At 35.4% G+C, this 20795-nt stretch overlaps 3 protein-coding genes across 3 annotated transcripts; 2 read left to right on the top strand and 1 right to left on the bottom strand.

Annotated features, from left to right (window-relative positions):
* The first annotated feature begins 7725 nt into the window (after positions 1-7725).
* On the top strand, positions 7726-8772 carry LOC105457202. The gene is made up of 4 exons (XM_011701725.1): positions 7726-8148; positions 8268-8333; positions 8421-8513; positions 8731-8772. Exons 1-4 carry the CDS (start codon positions 7726-7728, stop codon positions 8770-8772), a joined length of 624 nt encoding a protein of 207 aa, XP_011700027.1.
* Positions 8773-10118: 1346 nt separating this feature from the next.
* Positions 10119-12433, top strand: LOC105457201. Its single transcript, XM_011701724.1, has 5 exons — positions 10119-10412; positions 10619-11182; positions 12065-12130; positions 12197-12289; positions 12345-12433. The coding sequence occupies exons 1-5, from the start codon at positions 10119-10121 to the stop codon at positions 12384-12386; spliced, it is 1059 nt and encodes a 352-aa protein (XP_011700026.1). The 3' UTR covers positions 12387-12433.
* Positions 12434-14435: 2002 nt separating this feature from the next.
* On the bottom strand, positions 14436-20295 carry LOC105457193 (tetraspanin-9). The gene is made up of 6 exons (XM_011701712.1): positions 19753-20295; positions 19036-19254; positions 17354-17536; positions 16812-17024; positions 15446-15653; positions 14436-14516 (listed from the first exon to the last, which is right to left on the bottom strand). The coding sequence occupies exons 1-6, from the start codon at positions 19813-19815 to the stop codon at positions 14458-14460; spliced, it is 945 nt and encodes a 314-aa protein (XP_011700014.1). The 5' UTR covers positions 19816-20295; the 3' UTR covers positions 14436-14457.
* Between the last annotated feature and the right edge of the window lie 500 nt (positions 20296-20795).

Below are 20795 nucleotides of genomic sequence, written 5' to 3'. Positions count from 1 at the left end.
GATGACTCGACCGATGGGATCGACCGTCGACGTTCCGGCGTGCCGCTACCAAGCATACGCGGCTTGGCGCGACGGCGGGTTCATTACCTGAGGACGGTTTCGCAAATTATCGTGACCGTGGTGGAATCACCACGGCTGGCATATGGCGCGCGCGTTCCAGAAGCGTGTCGGTGATTGCCTGCGTGTGCACGGACGGGGCAGCCACACAATGTTCCGTGAAGCGTGAACGATGGACGCGCCCGACCGACGGAACCGGCGATTTGCCCCGCGATTTTCGTGAAGGAGAGCGGCGCATCGCCGGGGTCGTATGAGAAGTGAATTATACCAGTTTCTGATTCCTGACCAGGCTGCAGTCGCCGTATCCCGCGTGGAGCGTCGGAAGCGGCGGCATGCTTTGTGTATTGGATTATGCGTCTCTATACTGATGCGACGTCTCGTGTATTGGATCAGCTCGATCGAGCGATCGGGAAGATCGCGAGGATCTCTGGTTTGTTATATATATATTGCAAAAGCGTGACGAGAGAGGAGAGGGAAACGGGAATCTCCAATAAAACGGTCGACCGATCGCATTTTGGTTGCCGAAATGAGACTATGAGACTGTTTGCTCGCGCCGAAGAAAGGGAAGTGCACAAGCCTTTCGTTCGCCGTGTGTCCAAACATCGGTATTGTACGACGAGATATCCGGCGAGGCGTGCACTGATTCGAAGAATCAACGGGCACGTCCACGTCTCTCTCTACGAGAGGCAGATTACCCGTACCGTCGCGTAAATCCTGCGACTCCTGCGACTCTTCGCGACCGTTCTCTCGCGTCCTTTCGTAAGCACGATCCCGAAGGGTTTCGCCGGGTCTAAATGAAATTACCGAGTAATCCGAGAGCCGGTGACATCAACGGGATTTAAGGGCGTATTTGGATGCGCGTTTACTTCGTGCTCGGTTTGCTTTCAACGAAGAAATTCCTTCAAGTGAATGTTTGATTTTTTTGTAAACATTGTTAAAATTTTAATAAATTGAACAGAAACAATATGTGAATTGTTAATTTTTAGATAATCTACTGTCTGCGATATACTATTTTATAAACATATAGCGTGCATTAGCGGTAAAAAAGATCTCAACTTGACTAGAAAAATTATTGGAAATTGATTACCAGAAAAATTATTGGCGATATAATGGGGCTTCTGTGTGGTTTTTTATTTTTTAGGGCATTGTAAAAGCATCATAAATTTTATGAATTTAAAAGCTTAACAAGGTATATCCTCGTAAAATTATGATGAGGGTGGTCTATGGCTGTAGCTTTAAAAAAGTTTGTAAAAGGTCAATGATTAGGTGACGAGAAGGTAATAAAAGCGAGGTAAAAAAATCTGACAGAAGAGATGACATCTTCCTTAAGAGAGATATATTGATTATCATTTTATTTAAATATATATATATATATATATATACAACATAAGTTTGTTATAACTTATAATTTTAAAACATTTTTTTTCATAAAAAATTCAATGTCACTTCGTCTTTTAAAAGTAATGACTTGTACAGCTTTTGGATCTAAATGATATAATCGTTGATATTTGCATAACAATTTGTTAACGAAAAGAACAGAAATTTATGTTGCAGGAGACATACAATATAAAAATTTGCTTATATAAATTACTTTCTTTGTTGCAGTAAAAATTTATTGTCGGTGGTGAATTTATTATATAAAATTATAAAAAAAATTGTATAATGTTGTTTAAAAAAGTCAAAATAAATTAAATTTTTTTTATGAAAAAGAAACATTTTCTTTTAAATGCACTGTTTGCACAAAAGTTGCACTGTTAAATCTTTAGTGTCAAATTTAATCTTATTTAAATCGTCATTGCTCCTACTGAATAAATAGCTATTTTTAACTGAAACGATAGAGTTAAATAATTTAAAACAGCTCAAATTTCACCCCAAAAAATTCCATTCTATTTTAAAATAACTACATACATATGTATAAGTAAGAGCAGTAGCGACTTAAATAGAGTTAAATTTGACACTATACAGATTTAACAGTGTGTAGCTTGTATAAAGCAGATGAATGTTTTCGTTACATTTGTTTTTTAAATTGTCATAAGTGTTTAAAAAATCGTGCTATAATATTATAACTGATAAATGATAATTGAGATAAAAAGACGGAACATTAGAAAGATGTAATTGAGCACAGCTTGTTTTGCTAACATAGAAAATTACAGACCAAAGTTCCTTTCGACATCTAATTATTTCTCTATCTCAAACTTTTTTCTTTGACTGTTCTCGTCACTGTTTCTTTTGACCGTGATCATTTTTTGTCTAAAGAATGCACGATTGCGTGCGTGTATATGGAAAAAGGAGAAAAATCAGTAACAAAAGGCTCGTAGGCAGAAAAGGGAAAATTTATGTATGGCGTAACTGTCGTCCATCTGCGTGGAATTTCGTGCGGTCCGTCAGTTCGCCGTTTTCCCAGGATTTGGGTCAACCGGACAGTTGCGGACAGAAAGCCGATCGCCGGGGTTGAACGGTTCAGGGGGTTGAACTTGAACCCGGCCGTTTGTCTAATGATCCCCGATTTCTCGGTGAGTTAAGGTGGAAGCCTTTAACGTTCGCCGAAGCATCGTAAACGCGAACCGATCCCCCCAACGGTCGCGGCCAGATCATTGTTGATACCCCCTTCCTCTCCTTCAGCATTGTTAAATGCCCGATCTGCTGTAGAAGTAAACAAAAAACGTCTAGTAAAAGAGAAAATTATTATTGCGCGCGCACGCGCGCCTCCAACTCTCAATACAGAATATCTAGCAATTATCGAAAACATCGTCGGCGATTATGGACGAACGTGAGCAGAGGAGACCCCGCGTGGACGATGCACGGAATGGAGTAGCACGTGGAGAGACGAGGGTCGGCCGGGGGAGTCTCGGAGATTCTCTCGGTGTGTAACACCGGCAGGACATTTATCTCGAGTGTCACTTCACCCAACTTTCACTGACACAATGTCACTCCGTTCGGTCCTCCGGCCGTCCTCCGCGCCCTTCTTCGCGCAAATCGAAGGGGGCTTCCTCGAAGATGCTCGTAATGGGCTTTCATTCAGGCACGACAGAGACGACTCTCCACCTCGTCATTTGCATCGCTCACGATTAATCTTCCTGCTGGACCGTTCGTTCGCAGTCCGCGCAGTGGTGTCCCGGGATCCATTATCGCTGTTGTGTCGACAACAACAGAAATCAGTTAGAATTCGTAAAAACCGTACGACACGCCGAATGGGCACCACACGTCGAGCTTGACAGTCGCGCCAAAGATCATTATCAATACATGTTCGAATTGTGTTTTTTGCAGTGTCATTTTTACTTGTTTTATTGATATTATTTACTGGAAAAGATTAAAAATTGTAAATTCTCACGGAGAGAGTACTACTTTGTTATAATGAATAAACGTTAATTAGGACAAGCGCAGGACTAAATAAAATTTATTTTTATCATTTGATTCTCTCTCTCTCTCTCTCTCTCTCTCTGTCTCTCTCTCTCTCTCTTTCTCTCTCAACAGTTAAAACATAATACCTATGTAAGAGTTTTTAATTTTGCAATAATATATATAAAGATACATAGAAGACTGTTTATTTCTTTCTCCGAACTCCATAATCCTTCGTTAGATCCTGAATTACATTAGCGTTTTATTATTAAATTTAAACACAAGTATACTGTTTACGCGAATAATTGACAAAATATTATAAATCTTATTTGATATTACCTAAGCACATTTTTCAGAAGGTATTGAAAGATTCAATTTTCATGCATCTTTTAAAAACCTTGAATTACAAAGAAATTGTCATACAATTTCTTTGTCATACAAATTTTATTTTTATCATTTGTGTTCTTCAAACTATTCTCACTATTAGAATATAATAGAGTTTTTAATTTCTTTGCAAAGCTAGAAAGATAGAAGATTGTTTATTTCTTTCTCCGAACTGCATAGCTCTTTATTATATCCTTTATTAACGTCATCATTTATTATTAAATTTAAACACAAGTATCTACTTTTTACACAAATAATCGACAATATTAGAAAACTTGAAGTCTTATTTGGTACCTAGCACATTTTTCAGGAGGTGCTGAAAGATTCAGTTTTCATGCATATTATAAAAATCTTACGTTACAAAGAAATTGTCATAATAGGTCGCGCCTCGGACATAATGGCAACTCGTAACGTCTGTATCTAAGAATCGGAACTTAGTGCCGCTCTTTCGATGGCGAATTTTATAGAAAAGGGTTCTCCGGCAAGAAAGTAAGGAGTATCCGCGGAACGAATTATCTAATGCGTGTCGAACCACACGCTGCCGATCATGTTCTCGCAAAAGTGGCACAATGCCCGGACTGCGGCTACCTCTTCGTGAGACGAACGATATATCATTGCAAAGTGCCCGCGACTAAACGACAGCGTTTGACAATCTGAAGGAGATCATTGTGCCTTCATGCCGCTGTGGCTCTCCCCAAAAGAGATATCGCGGCCGCGAGAAAGAAATTTCACATCCGAGAGGGTCCTTTCGGTCGTTATCGAGGCGAATCTCTGCTTTAAATTCACCGGCGCGCAGTCGGACCGCGCTACGCGTCCGCGTCGTATTCTCCGCACGAGTTAACACTTTGTGCCAGAATCTTTATATTAAGATAGAGAGAAAAGAATTTCCGTATAGCTCCGTTGTCGTGTACACACAACGTCGACGCAATTAATTAATAAGATATCCGCGGCCCCTGCTATAGACATCTTGTAGATTTACAGAATGTTCACGTCAATGTCCGCGATCGCAAGCCTGATTCTCTGCAGTGAATTTTCGATATCCAGACATATACATATGCACACGTACATATTTATATTGTGGTAGTTTACATAATTTCCCCGCGCGAAAAGGAAAGCTGGGCCAGGATCAATGGAAACGAAGGGAGGGATCGAAGTCGCGGTGCGGGCAAAGGGACCCTCGTCCTGCAAAATATCAAAGGCTCAGTAGGGAAATTGAAAGGCTTTGTATGGAAATAAGAATGTATCGACTGCCCCCGAACAACCACTCATCCGGGGACAAGATTTTCGAATCTTACATTTAAACGCTTCGCCGCAAGAGATTGTAAAAAGGAAGAGAGAGAGAGGTGCAGAATTTTTTATTTATTCTGCCCAGAATATAACTTTTGTCGAAGCTAATTTGCGTAATTTGCTCCCGTGTCAATAATGCAAGATGTATGTAATGTTTATGATAAAAGAATACTTATCAAATTGAGATAAATTTTTTCTACATCTTTTCTATTCCAAATTAAATTCGCAAAATATTTCCTTGGTAAATTTAGGTATGTATAGAAATTAATGATATGTAGAAATTAATAATGTGCAATAATTTTTAATGTTTATAAAAAATATATAAAAATATAGTTTCGTGATTTTTATTAAAGTAAATTTTTTGCAAAACAGAAAACTATATAATAATTGCTCTAGTCGACAAATATTTACAAATAATGAAATTTCTAAGTATATACATACATATAAAGTTTGATACTTAATACACACAATATTCTTTAATAATTAAAGCTGTTTATTGATAATAATCAATTATATGTAAATAATTCTCAATGTATGGTGTATTGTCAATTTCAGGCGCCTTTCACTCGACAACGTCAACTGGTAGTAACCTTCCAATCTGAAAAAGTGTTAGCAAGGCTCAAGCATCTCGGTAGTCGATATAAAATAGCATGTTCATGTGAATGGTAATTTACCGACTTTGCCGAATGCAGTTAGAGAAGAAATTTGCTTGTTTATACGTATTATTGTTACGTAATATACAGTCGTGGACAATGAGGTTGCGACACTTTTTTTCAGTGAATTTACAAATGCGTAAACTCACAAATATGTTATATATACATATATAATTAAAATGGTACTGTACCAAATGTTAATACAAACATCAAATTATATCTATTATATTTATTTAATTTATTAATATTGTCTGAAAAACATTATTAGAACGTTAAAAACTACGCGTTCATAAAACTTGCACTAAAAAAAGAGTGTTGCAACCTCATTGTCCACGAGGTAGGTACATACATATTTTAGTACTATCAGAGAGAAATCTAAGAAAGGACGTGAAGGCCTTTTACCTGTTATCTCAAAATGCCTTTGTGCACTAACGCCTTTTGAAAAAGTGGATGTAAACTACATAGCAACATTCACTTTTCTGCACCGCGGGTATACAATTTGTGGTGCGTGTGCATGCTACATCCACCTTTCGAAATTACTGGGGCTTTATTCTCGAAAAATTCATATTCGAAAATTATGTCCTCTCTCAGATTACAGATATTTTTAGTAACACATTCTTTGACTTTGTTCAGTGACATATATATTATTTGGTTCTATTTTGTGCTATGCGTTCAAAATATAATGATAAAGTTTTTTTGGATATTTCTTGATGGAAGCCTAAAAGTATAAATCTTATCAAATGCAATTTTATATTAGTATTTCTTTTTAATTTATTACATTATATTACTTAAACTTATAGAATTTTCTTATACAAACAAAATATATTTTCAATTTAAGAATTCAAAATTCAATAAAACCGCGAGCTTGAAGTGAAACACGAAAAACGTGTTTATATGTACATGTACATGTTTGTTCGTATAAGAAAATTCTATTATTAAAACTCTATTATTTTATATTGTAATTAAGTGAAAATTTATGTTGTAAAAATTTGTAAATAATTTGTAAATAAATTTATTTAAAACTATAATTTTATAAAAATCGATTTTACCAAATCGATTTGACTTGAAGACAAGTTTATTACGTTATTTCTTACTGTATTAATCCTGATTTGTATAATAATAGTGCACGGACGCAATTACAATACAAATAATTTGTAAATGTCTTTATCTTCATCTAATTTATTATCTAACAATAAGTGAAAAAATTATCGTTAGGAGTGCGATGTAAGAGCTATCAGCATATGAGGGTGAGAATGAACATAGATAGTTTTCCGCGAACCGCGTGACGGTTTACAAGTGCGTTTGGTCGCGGCAACCCTTTCTTTTCTCGAGCGGTATATTTAACGCCTGAAACATAATATTTTCTTAGTTTAATGAAGAGTCAAATACGTGACCAAAAATATGCGTGAAAAATGAAATTTTTGTTTGTGAAGACATGCGCGTATTAGAGAAATACGTGTTAAAACGACGCGTGCCGAAACAGTGCTTTGATAAAACCTGCGCGGAACGGATAAAGCCATTTCTATTATTGTTCAAATTCTGCGGATTGTTTGCCAATGATATCACGGCCGGTCGATTGAGGTGCTGCTCCTGGCCCGTTTACGGTATTTCTGTTTTTTGGATAGGCTTTTTTGTCTCGTATATGTCCTTGATGTTTAGTTTTTTTGTGAAAAGTAATATTCAAACGAAAATAGCGGTACATTTCGTGAAACATTTTTTGGGATACATAAGTCTCTGTGCCAATGTCATTAATGCTTACTCTTCGCAAAATCACTTCATCAAGGTGAGGAACGATAAAGGCGATAATGAGTTTCCATCACAAAATTCAAATAATTATCTCTTTCTCTCTCTCTAATATATACTTTTCCCACAGTTTTTTGATCGACTGGATGGTTACGATCACGAAGCCGCACGAATAAAAAACAAAAGGAGAGATAATTTATGGATACCCTGGATTATTACGGTTTTTATGGCCGTTATCAGTCTGTTACTTACAATCACGATAATGTACACGAAGATGAAGGGTGATGCGTTCATCTCATCGATATCAGATGCTTACACGATAATCATACATATATGTAGTTTTCTGGAAAAGTTTCTCCTGTTGTATCTTGTACTGGTACGCTTCAAACATCTAAACAAGAAGATCGCGCCGAATGTGTTGTGGAACGAAGAGCGACGCGAACGAAACTCAATAACGATATCGGACGTACGAATTATGCACTCGATGCTTTACGATGCTATCGAAGCCTTCAATGATATTTACAGAAATCCTCTAATGCTATCGTTTATATCTCTCTTGTTGCGCATTGTTGCGAACTTCAGTATCTTCCGAGAAGAAGGGCTGTTGATTGGCAGCTCTTTTGTCAGTCCCCCGATAATGCTAATACTATTTATATGCACAATTTGTCATTATACAGCGGAAGAGGTATGACTTCAAATTCTTTTGTCTATAAAATTCATTTTGTTTTTAGAGAATGTTAGCTTATTTTTACTTACATTTATAAGTATAATAATTGTTATAATATAAATAGCCGAATATTTCAGGCAAATAACATTGCGTGTGTCTTAAGCGATGGTATGACCAAGCTTATTAATTCAGGAAATACGCCGGTAATTATCTAATCATCTAATCAATGATCAATGTCATTATCTTAAAATAAAAAATTGTTCGTATATAACTTTATTTTCACGTTTTAGACTAAAATTGCCATCTTAACGTATTTCTTACACAAATGCGTGTCTTTCGATGCGGCAAGATTTTTTATAATTGACTTACCTCTATTTCATTCTGTAAGTATTTTTATAATTTTTTATTTTAAAATAGGTGAATTATTTAATTTGAATAATTAATTAATTATTATACATGTAAAATATATTACTAAACTTTTATTTAAAAAATAAATTAATTTAAAATTAATATAATCTATGGAGGTTGGAGATAATTTCATAAAAGGAATATTTAATGTATTTTTACTACTAAATTTTTTTTATATTGGATTATTTTCAGATTTTTGCGGCAATAACTACTTCTTTTATAATACTGGTATAATCTTTTTTATTAAAATACTTGCGTATTGTATATATCTGCATATTTTTAAATAAACATAATTGTAATAAAGTTATCGCATGTCGACACAATATAGACAATATGCATATAGGCATATAGACAAATGTGTAACATAATATAGAAATAATAAGTTTAATAAACGAATAAAATAAAGGTGTACATTTTAAAATAATTTATTTTACCAAGAATATTGAAAAAGACGGGACTTACTTATTGTTAGCCTTTCTCAGCAATCAAATAATTGAAATAACTAATGTTAATAAATATCTAAAGTCAAACGTATTATTAAGTAAATGTAAAAATTAAAGAAAGATATTATATTTATACTAAAAATAAAACAAAGATTAATTTTATAATTTTAAAATTTAACAAATCCATTACAATAAAATATAACAATACATATACGTACTCAAAATTTCAGTTAGAAGGGGAGCAAAAATTTATTTTTATACAAAGTTATTAAAATACTTATATTAAAGCCAGTCTTCGAGGACGAAATAATATAACAATAAAGAGAGCCAAAAGAATGTTGCAATTATAAAATTTACAATATTAAAATGCAAACAATATCTTCCAATAAATTACAATGAAAAGTAAAAATAAAAAATGAGAAATATATGTACAACATGTCTAATCATTAGTCTGCAATGTAATAACAAGTTGATAATATCTCGTTGACATAGATTCCGAATAAGCTTAATGCATGTTCATGTAATCAAAATCACGATTCTTTATCGACTTTACTGACGCCGACACGAGCATCGCGTGATTTGATGTGTGGAACAGAAGCCGTAACACGCGACACGTGTCTTTGGGTAGACAATTGTCATTTTTTATTAGTTTGACGTGTCGCAAATGGATATGCATCGTTATACACATATACGCGTGATTCGACGATCGTCGTTAACACGATTGTGTCAGTGCTTTGTCACAATTCTAATCTCCGTTTTCTATCAAACTGGTTACATCGGAAAATATGTATGGCGTAACGGCAAAATGTCATTTGACGGGAGACTGTAAAAAAGATTAAAAATCAAAGTCGATACACAATATCTATACAGAATTCAGTCGATTGCGAGGATTCAGTCGTTACACAAAATATCGGCTAACTTCGCTTAATATAATTTATATTTGATAATATCTTTAATCATAGACATAATAAAGATTATTATTATCATAGACGTCTATGATGTCTAAGATATATATATATATATATATATATATATATATATTATTTCGCCTGTTAAAAATAATCATCAAAAGCAGTTACTTTGCCAGGAGTAGAACTTTCTTTCTTATCGTGATAAAATCAATATCAACACAAAAAAATGCCTTTCCGAAATCTAAAAGTTGTAATAATAATCAACAAAGTATTAGGTTTACTTTCGTGCAAATTGGTGAACGGACGATTGAGACCAAGCAGTACCTGGAGCTGTCGTTTCTGTGTGATATGGGGCTTGTATCATTGCTTATACACGGGTAATTATTATTATAGGATGGTCATGTCGCCTACAAAAAAACTTAAGGACTACGCACTTAGTATCTTCCGATTTACTGCGTTTTTTGTCTCACTACTTCCTTATTATGCCGTGGCAGCCTTTTGGAGCAAAGATCTTGTTAAGGTAAATGCGTCTTCAATTTCGTATATTGCCAAAATGTAAAAAATCTATTATAATAAAGATAAACGTATTTTTTAAGATAATTAAAGAGGAATTATGATTTATAATAAATAATATTGAGACATTCTGTATAAAATAATGTGTAATTGATGATAAATGATATGCGGATTCAAATCATAATTTATTGTATCACGTTCTGTGCACTGTAGTTGTCCGACAAATTTCTAACATACGACGAGAAGGCGATAGCATTAGGGCATCAAAGAAAGGACAATCACGTATTCGCATATTTGTTCTTTATCTACACGCTCGTTACACTAACTTGGAAGGGATATTTATCCATCAGCGATGCTGTATCGGAAGGATTGATGGAGGTAATAGCAGCCATGTCGGAGGAATTAGTTCAGAATATCACTGGCACATACTGTATCTTCATAACGTGCATATTTCTGGATCTGACACGTCAACGTTTCCGTCATCTGAACGAGAAGATAGTCCCATACGTTTCGCAATTACCGATAACCGGATCGCAGGGCGAAATCACAGTTTATGACGTGCGGTATTTGCACGGCGTGCTTCTCGATTGCGCCAATGTGATAAACGCATTATATGGGTTCGGCACTTTAATTACCTTCATGTCTATACTGCTGGAGATTGTTTCGGTTATATATCTGTCCTTAAAGGAGTTACAGGACGACGGGCCCGTGCAGATGATGGATTTGTCGTTTCAAACCATTTACTTGATCGCAATGTATCACTTTACGACTTATGAGGTAAAAATCGAGAATTTTACTATAATATTTTTAGTAGCATTATTTATTAGCGATATATTAACTGAACTTTGATTATATTGGGGTGGGAATTATATTGGGAATATGTTGAGTCAATGTCGCCCAATATAAAATTGATTTAATATTTGCTATAAATTAAATGCAAATGCCAATATATGACATAAAGCGTCTATTTTACAAGTGCAAGTCAATGTTAAAGGGCCAACTTATAACCAACATTGCGCATAACAACACTGTGGGACAAAATTTGATCTTTTTTTTTTTGCATCACGAGTGTGAATAGTCATTTCCAATATTTTCGTACATTTTTCTTAAAATTGTGACGTGATAGTCAACAGATTTGTGTTCTGCAGTAAAAAATAACTATTTATTATAACATTTGTGATAAAAGAAAAAATTGAATTTTGTAGAACAGAATAGTTACATGAGAAAAAGAACTGTATTCAAATTGTTACATCTCAGAAACAAGAAATCATATCGTAATGAACTGCAATGCATTTTAAAGCTAAAAGTTGCTGCTTGGATGTGGCATTAATGAAATTAAGCAAGAAAAATTAGCTGCCGATACTGTAATGAAAATCTTTAAAATCATCGTTTTTTTTTGCTTCTTTAAGGTTTCAAAATTGTAGCGTGATAACTAATTTTTGCCAATGGATTTGTGTTCAGCAGGCAAAAATACGTCGGAAATAATTATTAACACTCGTGATGCAAAATTGTGTCCCATAGTATAATTTGTACTATTAGAAATTATTCGAAGGCATTTTCCATGTTTAAATGATTGATTATTAGATTTAAAAAAAAATAGATTAAACGAATTTAAATTATCGACTCTCGTAATAGTATGTTTTATTACTGTCATTTCAGGCAAATCGCGTTGAAGAGCGCGTAATAAAATATGGCTTACACTTTTCAAATGAAAAATGCCGCATGGTAAGTTTTAAATTTTTTTCTCAGCCAAATTGTAAATAACAATTTAACAAAAGTAATTGATTTCAGGACAAAATTGAGATGATGTTATATTTTTATCATAGGAGATATTCTTTCACGGCTGCGGAATTCTTTCCACTTGATTTAACGATAATTCTTCCGGTAAGATTAGTTTATTCTCATTTATATGAAGAAATAAATAATTATTGTATTTCAGGTCGTTACTGCAGTAACAACATACTTAACTTTAGTAGTATGAATCATAACAAGAATTGTAAAGAATAACAAATATAAGTACAATATTATAATTAATAATGTATGATAAAACGATGTTATCTTAATGAGGACAGCAAAGGATTTCCTTTATTATAAAACTTCAAACATAAAATCCACTAATATATTAGATACATATTTACACAAGTCACACGGTGTAATTAATTCATTCGTGACCAATGTACGAGAGAAGTGGAAGCATAGAAGAGAAAATTGATAGAAATACCAATGAAGAAAAAGCTCGTTTTATATTTTGCTATTCTTTCTGTATCTAATTTGAAATTAAATAGCTTATAAGCAAACGATCTTTAACGCTTGCATAATTGGTACTTAACTGTGTTTTTCTTAAATCATTTTATAATATAATAATTAAACCCATACAGCACAGATCATTGCAGCAACATTGAAATTTTCCAGCAATATTGTAGCAATATTGTAGCAATATTATAACGTTGCAACAATGTTGCCGCAAGTTTCTGTATGGGAATATAAACACATTAATAAAGAGTAGACAAGCAGATACGTTAATTTCTTCACGAACGTCACCACATCATGTCCGTTTCTGGATTGGCGCGCGCCAGAGGATTCAAGCACAAGCTCTTGAGAACCTGCACCGGCTCCTGCCCGTCGTCCTTCGCGTATAGGGTCGTCCGTTTCGCGCTTCCTCCTTTAATCGACTTCCTACCAAAGGTATCCACCAGCGAACTCGTTTTAATCCCATATCTCCTAGGCATCCTCTTAAAGGAATTCTTCGAGGACAGCGATCCCACCTTCGTCATGGTAAACGACGAGCGACGATGCTTCCTCCTGGACCTACCGCTGCCGTTAATAGCGTCCAAATACCCCGTCGACTTGACCGTTGATCTTTTAACGCCACGATCGATGTCCCTCGGATGAATCGTTCCGCGATCCGGTTGCGGCGCCTTCCGTTTCGGTTGCGTCCGACGTCGCGCGTTCGGGATCGTGCGAGGACACCTGTAAATGGGTCCCGCCGCTCCCGCGAGTCTGCGGCTGATCCGCAGGGAATTCAGCAACTCGTGATCGCGCCAGGAAGCCACGACAGGTAAGCCGCAAGCGTTGTGCATACCCACCAGCGGTACACCGATGGTACGATGTCCCTTTATCTCGAACAGCGATCGATACCTGGGACTGGGACCGCGCAAGCTACGTTGAGCGTTCTGCTCGTAGGCCGATATCTTCTGACCGACGTGACCTTCCGCTAACTGCAAGGCCTCCGCTTCCGCTTCCGCTTTCGCCCTCTCGTTCCTCGTACCGGTCGCCGTTCCCATGTTACCCGAAGACTCGCGCGCGCGTCTCGAAATCCGGTGATCGGGCGAGCTGAATCTCCCGCGTGAGCTCCTGCGGAAATACTCGTCTATGTCGGAACCGTCCTGCGATCGTCGGTCCTCCGTCTTGTTAAAGTAACGAACGTCCTCAACGTGCTTGCTCGAGTTTGCGTTGGCGCAATAGAAGCCGCGCGGATCGTGCTGACTGTCGCAAAAGCAGCAAGATTTCTTCCGAGGGGTCTCCGCGGTTTGCGCGGCGACGCAAGTGGTCTGCGACGCGGACCGATGATGCAAGCTGCTAATTATAGGAACTCTTTTCCTTAACGGCATGTAAACGCTCTTCTCCGGTTCGGAGACCAAAGACTCGAATTGCGATTGGGGTGCCACGGATCGTCTCAGAGTACCGATGTTGTGCGCGATCGACGCCTGATAATCTTTAATGGGGATGCTTCTTACTGTGCCACCACCTTGCGGCCGTTTAATCTTAATCAATTTGTCGTCGTTGTTATTTTTACTCGTGTCACCGTCCTGCGGGTGCCTCTTAGGAAAATCCGATGGACGGTTGTCGATTACAACGTCGACCGCTCGTTCCTCGTACACTTGATCGCTTCGCAGCAAATCTTCGGAGTATTTCGGAGGATTTCGCCATTCCTCGATTATGCTCTTTCCGCTCGTCGCTAACACGTTATATTTAGTATCGTCACACGTTTCTCGTTTATTCATATTCTCGACGTCGACTGCTGTCCGTCCTTCGCTGCCCTCCAGCCATCTTCATGATTTGGCACCGAACGTCGTTCCGGCCGTATGCATCCTGTTCTCGATGCCTATACCTATAAACAAATTGAATCACAATAAGATAAAAGTTTATAGTTTCGAGAATATTAAAGTTTGAGAATTAAGAATATTTCCATTCTCCTCTCGACGTAAAGCTAAGAATGTTTGAGACAATACCAACTAAAAAAAAAAACGATAAAAATTGCAAAAAACTGTAATTTTACGAAAAATTTTGATCTTAAATACACTCTGAAACCAATTACAAACAGCAAAACAAGTTATAATGACTATACAGTGTATTAATCATTGTACTATATAGTTTTAGGTAAACAACTTTTAAACGAGTAAGTGGATCTAAATGAACTTTATACAAATTTGTATTGAAGTTTTATTAATATATGTAAAAAATTTGATATAATTCGAAATGCTACTTTCTTATCAAATTTGTAAATAAGTACTACAAAATGCAATTTTACATAAGAATCAATGTAAGCAAAAAATTAAATATTTTAAACCAAAAAGGAAATTAGAATTATACTCAAATTTTATTCACAGACTCAGACATAATAATGAAAAAAATCTATGAAATTTTTATATTTTTGGTAACGCTTTGAAATATGACACATAACATCCTCAATCCTCTAGAAACGGCATCGCCTGGTCATTAAAAAGAACAGTTTTTTGTTACTTATTTTACTTAAAATTATCTTGTAATTGAAGAATCTAAATATACTCTATCGAAATGTACTCTAACCATATTGACATTAGCCCTTTTGTCAATAAGCTCTATATTTCAATGTCTAATGCCACATAGCCGTTTCCCCATCTTTTCAGTTTTTAAGTAAGTTAAATAATCTGCATAGATCCCGAATTTATCTTAAATTTTACTTCAAAATGAACGTTGCAAATATATGCCACATTTGAATATTTTTGATATTTTTGAAATTGTGCAATCTAAAATTGTAACTTGAAAAAAATTTCTTACTAAAGTCGTGATCACTCTCGGTGAATGGGCTTAAAGTCTGCGTGGAGGTGAAAGTCGACGCCTGCGATTTGCTTCTCCTGGTTTCACGGGAACAAGCGAGAAGTATACTGAGGAGCGCCGTGACTTCGACGAACATGACGACTAATACGATGGCCAGCAAGATCAGGGCCTGATCCTGCGTCCACTTTTCGATATATTCAAGGCAACCCTGAATAAGTAAAACAAACAAGTTATATGCATAACGATTTATATTAAAACATTAATAATCGAAAACGCATCAGTTCGTCTTTTGTTGCTCGAACGTTATTAACTGATGACGAATTCACTCGTGTTTAGAAAGGCATAACAATTTTAATCATCGTGCGAAGTTATCAGAGCTTAACACTTTCTCTACCGGTTCCGATTTTCGGTAATTTTCTGTTCAAACCATGTGGATTGCATCCTATATTGTCGAGACTAATAACTATCTTCTTTTTCTCGAAAACGAGACTTTCTTTAAAAAATTTATTCTATTATTTTGACTTATTTTCAGCCGCAGAATTACCCTCTTTCCGATTGTACCACGTATTTCCTGTATTTGTAATAGTTGTACGTTTATCTGTACAAAAACTAATGCTATCTTTAAAAAATAAAAAATATTAGCCTACTTAAATGAGGTATAGGCACAAGAAGTTGCAAAACTATATTATGTGCCAAAAAATTATTAATATTTACTCACATGCGTATTTCAATGTAGACTTGTATAAAAAATAACGGTATAGGCATTAGTTTCTGCATAAAACGTTCGGTTAGTAATGTGTTAATGCTCAGCAAGATATTGTTTTGAAAATATGACCATAACAACGTAACATCATTACCCGCATGCTGATAAAATTTTTCACAGCTTTGTTATGGGGGTCTTCATCGAGAGACAAAAGCCATTAATCGACACGACTCTCCTAGTATTCGTATACGAGATCATACCGGTTTTATCGCAAACTTTTGGACAAAGCGCGAAAAATCAGAGCGCCGAATACCGCGGTCGTAGAGGCAAATCGATAAGTTTCGGAATGGTAGGTACTGGAGTTTGCGTTTTCCTCAAGTATATCATTTCGCAACGTTCGCGCAAGGGGGATGCTCCGGATTGTAATAAACTTTTAAACAGATTTCCATTCTCACGAAGCGGGAACAAAAGCTTCGTGCAAATATCACGCTTCAATAACGTGTCGATATTCCACGTATAAAGACGTATTTGTTTCCGTACGTATATAGACCTCCGCGCCCTTATTTGTCCTTAATGCGAACCGATTCGGAAAGTTTGTCTCGCACGCCGTCCGGGACGGCATGCGGCACAAGGGGGTAATAACTTCCTCATTATCGCGCATACCGCAGTGTGTCGGGCGTATTGATGTTCGGCAGGGTTCAGAGCCTGGCAGAGAGTAAGATTGGCAGGCACGGGGTTGAGGAAGGAGCCCGTCTCATTGGCGTTATTCAGGGTGCAGCAACTGAGAGGTACCACTAATTCTCTGCGGCCGACTTCCTGCAGCCGCCACCACGACGTGCCGTAATTGCTGCTTCCGTTTATGCCGCAACAGGCAAACTGTAAGTGGTCACAACAACGACGCGTGTATTTTCTCTTTTGGTTTCAATATATAAAATAAATATATATGTTGTCAAAGTAACAAATGTTTGCAATAAGAAATCTCTTTTTTCTCACTTTCATATACTTTTTAATCTTTATAAAAACGAAAAACAAGAACTCTTTTTGCATGAAACACAGTATGACATAATAATAAAATGACTTTAATTTTACTTATTAAAAAATTATAATGCTAGTAAATATTTAAATAATATAACAATAGAAAAATATGTCAAAAAACATTACATCTTTATCTACTTTTAAATTTGATAGAGGATATATGAACTTACTGTTGTTTGTGCAAGATCGAGGGCAGCCGTGAATTGCTCGCGCCCAGGTACTGCATAACTGCGTTGCAAAGCGCGTATCAGACGTGCCGGTCTTACGTCGATCCCCAGTATATGAGGCCAAAAAACAGCAATGCAGCACACGGTACATTCTCCGAAGAGCAACAATATTATTGTTAAGAGATACTGGAAAGCATAAAAACAGAAGATCGATTCCAAGCCACTTGAATTCGTAATTTTCCAACATACGAGTATACGTACTTATTTCAAACAATATTTCTTGCAACCTCTATTCGTTTAATTTTAATATTAGTAATTTAATATTAGCTTATAATAATACTAATATATTTTTTTTGTATTAGGTCAGAAAGTTTTTTCGCATCTATGAATTTAAATACAAAAAAGACTTCCTGATCAATCTAATACATATCCAATTCGTTAATCCACTTTGTTATGTTTTGCAACTGATGTTTAAGTAGTGTTAAAAATGAAAAAAATGGTGGCATTCATTTCCTCGACGAGCTGACTCTCGTTCGTCCGAGCTACGAGCGGATAATTAGTGTTTTTACGCAGTGCTCGAACGCGCCCTCCTTTTATTTACGCGCGTGTCTGCATACAAGCAGATCCGTTTCCGGGCAACGATGCATGACCGAGCCCGAAGTAGGAAATCTGGTGTTTCAGATAGGCTTGACGAGCAACATCGTAGTAGATTCCCGAGAGAATGCCGCGCATGAAGCACAACTGATTGTGACGCATTCAAACACATGTACTCGCGATACGTGAATAAACAAAGACTTTAACTTAAACAAGCAATTCTTTCCCACTCAAATGCGCGAAGAAAGACATCATGGTACATGTAACCCATATAAAAAATTTAATACTAAAAATAGTGATTAATTACTTATTTGGAGTATTAAAAAGTACTGAACAATAGTGCTTTTAATTATATTGGAAATACTGAAAATTACTTATTTTAAGTATTAAAAGCATTGTTGTTCAGTTAGGCTAAATAAAAAATTTAATATTGGAAAAATTAAATACTGGAATTTAATACTTATAAAAATTTAATATTAAAAAATATGTTCAGTGCTTTTAACACTCCAAATAAGTAATTAATCACTATCTTTCAGTAGATTTTAATAAAGTATTAAATTTCTATAAGTATTAAATTCCAGTATTTAATTCAGTTTTTCTGTATATTCCATTATTTATTTCGAATATTAAAAGCACTGAACAATAATAATTTCCAATATTAAAATGAATTTCTATAAGAGAAACTATTTTTTGTATACATATTTTATTACTTATTTTGAGCATTAAAAGTACAGAATAATAATGCTTTCGATACTCAAAATAATTAATTTCCATTATTAAATTAGATTTTTATAAGGGAAGCTATTCTGCATATTTTATTACTTAACATGCTATTATATTTATCGCTACAAAAAGAAAATGTGATAAAAAGTTACATATAAATTTTTTTATAAAGTTTTGGATATAAATTTTGTATACATTTTATTTTTATTAAATGTCAATATATAATACGAAAATAATAATAACGCATTGTTCTCAAAGATTATTTTAAAAATTATTAAGCACAACTGTGAACTGTACTTACAATATTTAAAATGTATAAATATATTGGATTTATTAAAATATTTAAACTATTTAAAAATAGATCTTACAGAAATTGTGATGCAGCGATTAAAGAGACAAGCCGCCCAGCATCCGAGGAGTCCACTGACGGCGATGAGAAATCCTAATGCAACTATAGCGAAAGCCAAATAATAAAAGAGCGGTTGATCGGGGTGAATGTCACCAGGTCCTAGGAGGCGCGATAATAAAATCCGTTCATTGTCGGCTAATAATAATCCTCCCAAGGACATTAACACAAAGCCTGACATCTAAAAGGGAGAGAGAAATAATAATCTTCCACACAAGTTTCATCGATTTGCTAAACAGCTTACAATAATCATTAAAGCGAGACGACATCGATTCAGTCCGTATTATACTAGTATTATATTATATTCAACATATAGTATTTCACATATATAGCTTAATTATTAATATCGACACAATTCCAAAGTGACAAATTTTTGAGTTGCTTGCATAATAAATAGAAATGTAAAGAAAAAAAGAAGGGACATACTTTAAAAGAATATATTTTTATTCCCTTATAATCAGTTATTACCTATACCAAAATTGCATTTAAAAATTAAATACAAATTTGAATTTTCAAAATATTCAAACTTATTTTCTAAAAAACTTCTTTTTTTCTAGTAATTGTAACAAATGAACGATATGTATTTATACGTGCGTTCATAAATATCTCTATTAAGATTGACTGAAACAGATTTAAATTAAAACTGCATCTAAAATAAAAAAAATAGCCGATAACTCACCAAGAAAATTATATTTGAGCAACAAACAAAAGCGCGCGATATGGCTAATCTTCTAGTTCCCATCGTTACGCCCGAAGAGCTCGCTTCTTAATGAACAATTAGCAGGTGACTTTTTCGGTCACATGAAATTTCGACGATCGCACTCGGCGCACATAACAGTTCGACGTGCACAATTAAAAAATTTAAATCATTTGACGGCTTAGGTTACACCGTGTATTATCGCTCGGTATTCGAGGTGAACCCGATCGCGTATGTTCACGGACTGAAAACCCCCCGTGCGCGGTGGATGGACTTCACAACAGCGACTCGGGGGTCTGTAGACGCGCTTGCGTGCCCTCATGCGCGACCGACCGGACGGAACCGGAAGGAAGTAGGAAGGTGTGGATGGAAAAAGACCGGAGGGGGAATGAAAAATGTATACACACATACACGGATATTTGCACCGCCGATCGGTTCGTGTACGAGTACGATTCGAGTCGGCGAAGGTTCACCAAATGGCAAGGGGAACTTTTAATGGTCGATGGTCATTCCGTATATTTCGGAGGATAAATTCGTAAATTATTTAACATTTCCGTTATTATTTGGAGGATACATTCATAAATTATTTAATATTTCGATGAAATATTAATATTATGTTGTGTAATATTCTTTTATTCAAATTTTTATTTTAATATATAATATACGTCTGAATGTGTTACTTTCAGTATTGCAAGTTTTTTTGTAAACACATCCCTTTTACAATAAAGTCTCTCGCTAAATTGCTTTGAGGCAAAGATAACAACGCGATATCTCGAGAAGTTTTGGGAAAATTGCAAAAAAAAAACTGGAGGTTGTATCAGCCATTTTAAAACAGTATGTTTTGTATGCGAAACTAAAAAGTGATAAGAGTATAACAAAATATTTTTCTGATATTATAAAAGTTTTAATTATAAAATTTATAAAAGAAGCAGCATTTTAATGGTTACGCATATTAAAAAATTATTAAATTTTTGCGGCACATAACTCCTTCGTGATATCGATTATTTATAATGTAAACCTGAATT

This window comes from Wasmannia auropunctata, unplaced genomic scaffold (assembly GCF_000956235.1).
Source record: "Wasmannia auropunctata unplaced genomic scaffold, wasmannia.A_1.0 LD335343.1, whole genome shotgun sequence".
Lineage (NCBI taxonomy): Eukaryota > Metazoa > Arthropoda > Insecta > Hymenoptera > Formicidae > Wasmannia > Wasmannia auropunctata.
This window is presented reverse-complemented; position numbering and strand designations above follow the sequence as displayed.